Raw genomic sequence first — 4,534 nt, 5'->3', positions numbered from 1 at the left:
GAGCTTCAGCTTCAGCATCAGTCCTTTCAATGAACACCCAGGGCTGATCTCCTTTAGGATGGACTGGTTGGATCTCCTTGCAGTCCAAGGGACCCTCAAGAGTCTTCTCCAACACCACAGTTCAAAGGGATCAATTCTTCAGTGCTCAGCTTTCTTCACAGTCCAACTCTCACATCCATACATGACCACTTGAAAAACCATAGCCATGATTAGATGGACCTTTGTTGGCAAAGTAATATCTCTGCTTTTTAATATGCTATCTAGGTTGGCCATAACTTTCCTTCCAAGGATTAAGCATCTTTTAATTTCATGGCTACAGTCACCATCTTCAGTGATTTTGGAGCCCCCCAAAATGAAGTCTGACACTGTTTCCCCATCTATTTGTCATGAAGTGATGGGACCAGAGGCCATGATCTTAGTTTTCTGAATGTTGAGATTTAAACCAACTTTTTCACTCTCCTCTTTGACTTTCATCAAGAGGCTTTTTAGTTCCTCTTCACTTTCTGCTATAAGGGTGGTGTCATCTGCATACCTGAGGTTATTGATATTTCTCCCGGCAATCTTGATTTCAGCTTGTGCTTCTTCCAGCCCAGCATTTCTCATGATGTCCTCTGCATATAAGTTAAACAAGCAGGGTGATGATATACAGCCTTGACATACTCCTTTTCCTATTTGGAACCAGTCTGTTGTTCCGTGTCCAGTTCTAACTGTTGCTTCCTGACCTGCATATAGGTTTCCCAAGAGGCAGGTCAGGTGGTCTGGTATTCCCATCTCTTTCAGAATTGTCCACAGTTTATTGTGATCCACACAGTCAAAGGCTTTGGCATAGTCAATAAAGCAGAAATAGATGTTTTTCTGGAACTCTCTTGCTTTTTCCTTGATCTAGCAGATGTTGGCAATTGGATCTCTGGTTCCTCTGCCTTTTCTAAAACCAGCTTGAACATCAGGAAGTTCACGGTTCACGTATTGCTGAAGCCTGGCTTGGAGAATTTTGAGCATTTCTTTACTAGTGTGTGAGATGAGTGCAACTGTGTGGTAGTTTGAGCATTCTATGGCATTGCCTTTCTTTGGGATTGGAATGAAAACTGACCTTTTCCAGTCCTGTGGCCACTGCTGAGTTTTCCAAATTTGCTGGCATATTGAGTGCAGCACTTTCACAGCATCATTTTTCAGGATTTGAAGTAGCTCCACTGGAATTCCATCACCTCCGTAGCTTTGTTCGTAGTGATGCTTTCTAAGGCCCACTTGACTTCACATTCCAGGATGTCTGGCTCTAGGTGAGTGATCACACCATCGTGATTATCTGGGTCATGAAGATATTTTTTGTACAATTCTTCTGTGTATTCATAACATTAAAAGTGTTCAAATCCATGCCTCTAGTACATTCACAGTGTTGTGCAACCACCACCTCTCCTCTATCTAGTTCCAAGGTATTTTTGTCATCTGAAAATGAGACCTGTACCCATTAGCAGTCATGCTCTGTTTCCTCCTCCAGCTCCTAGATCTATCTCTATGGATTTACCTATTCTGTACATTTCATATAAATAGAATCATATAATATGTGATCTTTTGTGTCCGACTCCTTTCACTTCGCCTGTTTTCAAAGTTTATTCATGTTGTAGTGTTTCATTCCTTTTTTAAAAACATTTTTTTGGGCCATGGCACGTGGCTTAGTTTCCCAACCAGGGATCAATCTCACACACCCTGCATTGGAAGCACGGAGTCTTAACCACTGGGCTGCCAAGGAAGTCTCTGCTTCATTTCTTTTTATGACTCAGTAATATTTCTTGTTATGGATATACCTCATTTTATTTATTCATTTTTCTTTTATTGGAAATTTGAATTGCTTCCCAAAGTTGAACTTTCAGCAACTGTGGATGGTGCCACTGTGAAGAGTTGTGTACAACATTTTGTTTAAACACCTGTTTTCAACTCTTTGAGGGTACATTCCTAGGTGTAGGATGGCAGGGTCAATTGGTAATTCTAGGTTTAATTTGAGGTCTTCCATGTAGCTTAGTCAGTAAAGAGTATGCCTGCAATGCAGGAGACCTGAGTTCAATCCCTGGGTCAGAAAGATCCCCTGGAGAAGGAAATTGCAACCCATTCCAGTATTCTCGCCTGGAGAATTCCATGGACAGAAGACCTTGGTGAGATACAGTCCATGGGGTCACAAAGAGTTGGACAAGAGGTTTAATTTACTGAGGAAAAACAGCAGACAATTTTTCACAGTTACTGCATCATTTTACATTCTCAACAGCAATGTATGAAGATTCCAACGACCACATTCTCACCAACACTTGTTATTTTCCATTGTTTTATTTTCTTGTCATCCTAGTGAGTGTGACCTGATATCACATTGTTGCATTGATTTGCATTTCCCTAACAATTAATGATGTTGGGTATATTTTCATGTGCTTCTTAGTGCTGTGCCATGCTCAGTTGCTCAGTCATATCTGACTTTTTGAGACCCTCAGGGACTTAATCTGCCAGGCTCCTCCGTCCATGGGATTTTTCATGCAAGAATACTAGAGTGGGTTCCCACGCCCTCCTCCAGGGATCACACCTGTGTATCCTGCATTGGCAGGTGGATTCTTTACTGCTGAGCATTATTAAGAAGAAGTTTAAAAAAGAAGGAGATTATATGTAAATGTAATACATTTAGATACAAGGTAAAATTTTTACTGATATAAGGATTACATGTGCTGCAGTCCATGGGGTCACAAAGAGTTGGACACAACTGGACAACTGAACAGCAACAACAAGGATTACCTAGAATTTTAAATTTAGCAGATTATGTGAGATAATATGAATGGAGATTACTTTGATATGTTTAGATTATGGATATGATTTTTATTTGTTACTTTTTCTTATCTATAGTTTCTTCTATGGCAGGGTATCATTTGTGGGAAAAGAAAAACATTTTAAAGAACTAAAGGAAAAGAAAAATACATGCAATTTTCAGCTTAGAATATATTAAATATTTACTTATATCATTTTACAAGATTTCTTTCTTATTTTGCAACCAAAGAATCTTCTAGCCCCTGAAAGGGTCTGAGACTGACTATCCCAGGACACCTTACCGCCTGAGTGGGGCTAGTCCTGGAGCAGCCGCTGTCCCAGGTGCTGAAGGAAATGGCCCACTCCTGCCCCCTTCACCACCTCTCACTGTTGTGCTGTTGTGGACCCTCTTGACCCCCACTTCCTAGAACATCTAGACGAACACGAAATCCTGGGTCATGCTTCCCTGAGGGGAAATTTTTTTTCGGCTCCTAGATTCAGACTAGCGTCACATCAAAGCAGCTTGTAACTATGTAACAGATGTAATTATGGGCATTTTGAATTTACTGAATCTTCTAATGACAGTTTTCTTCAACAGAGGTTCTCATAAGTCCTAAAACTTAAATGTGTAACTTTAAAACATTTTAAGTTTGAGAAAATGATGCAAAACGAAGGGAGGAAATGAACACTTATTGAAGATGCTTACCAGATATTATCAGTCATTTACACACGCTTGCTTATAAATCTTCACAACATGGCAATGAAGTGGCTACTGTTATGTAATAAAGACACTGAGGCTTAGAGAGTGATATGATTTTCCCCAAATCAAACAGCTAGTAAATGGCAGACTGGAATGCTGACTTTTGTAGGGATGGAATGGTGGATCCAAGGACATCTGATCCTGACTGCATCTAGCTCTCTGTTCCACCTTCCCTAAAGAGTAGTCTTGTCCTCATGATCCAAGATGTAGCTCCAGCTATTTTAACTATACCTGCCCCCATTCCCCTCCCCTCCCTCCTTCCCTCTACCTCCCAGGTTCATAGCCACGCCCACCCGCCTAGGTCCTCCCAGGCCCCAAGCGCCCCGGCTGGCTCTCGATGTGACTGGAACGGAAATGAGAAGCATAGTTTTATTCCTGGGAATCTGGAGGTGTCTAGGGTCACGATGGATCCCAGGCAAGAAGGTGATGGGTCATTGCTGCCCTGTGCTCAGCGGCTCCACCCGCAGCCAAAGTCCGCCCTCTGCGCGCAGGATCAGCTCTGGCTTCCTGCGAGGCTCCTCCTTGTCCGGCAGGACGCGGAACCGCAGTAGCGTCAGCGCCAGGACCACCTTCATCTCAGTCATGGCGAATGTCTGCCCGATACAGTTCCTGTGGGTGGGAGTGGGGGCTTTGACTGCACCCGGAACCCTCACCCGGACCCCAAAACACCTGGTATCTGGCCCACAACCCCCATTCCCACCCACAGTATAGAGAAAGAGGCTAACCATGCCTGGAACCGTATGTGGGCTTGCATATCTCCAGACCCTAGTCCACTCTCCACTGCTGAACTCAGACCAGTAGACAGGGGAGCGGGTCCCCTCAGCACACCATGAACCCCTCCTTGAGCCCACCACCATTCCCCAGATTCTTACCATAATGTCTGAGGGAGTGGAGAGAAAGTGACCATCTTAAAGTTTTCCCCCTTCCTGGCCCCACACTTAACCTGGAATTTCACCCCCAGTCCCCTACCCCCACCTCTCCACCCCCATCTCAGAT

The 4,534-nt window shown here is 43.5% G+C and overlaps 1 protein-coding gene across 1 annotated transcript in view; it reads right to left on the bottom strand.

The window, feature by feature from the left end:
• Positions 1 to 3,896: 3,896 nt before the first annotated feature.
• The window catches only part of LOC104984302 (phylloquinone omega-hydroxylase CYP4F2-like), a 16,054-nt gene continuing 15,416 nt past the window's right edge, over positions 3,897 to 4,534 (bottom strand). Inside the window, exon 13 of the mRNA XM_010833979.1 lies at positions 3,897 to 4,147. Within this exon, the coding sequence (XP_010832281.1) occupies positions 3,970 to 4,147 (178 nt within the window). The 3' untranslated portion in view covers positions 3,897 to 3,969. The remainder of the gene's footprint in view (positions 4,148 to 4,534) is intronic.

This window comes from Bison bison, unplaced genomic scaffold, assembly GCF_000754665.1.
Source record: "Bison bison bison isolate TAMUID 2011002044 unplaced genomic scaffold, Bison_UMD1.0 scf7180017863978, whole genome shotgun sequence".
Lineage (NCBI taxonomy): Eukaryota > Metazoa > Chordata > Mammalia > Artiodactyla > Bovidae > Bison > Bison bison.
Note: the sequence above shows the minus strand (reverse complement) of the source record. Positions and strands in the feature narration are given on the sequence as shown.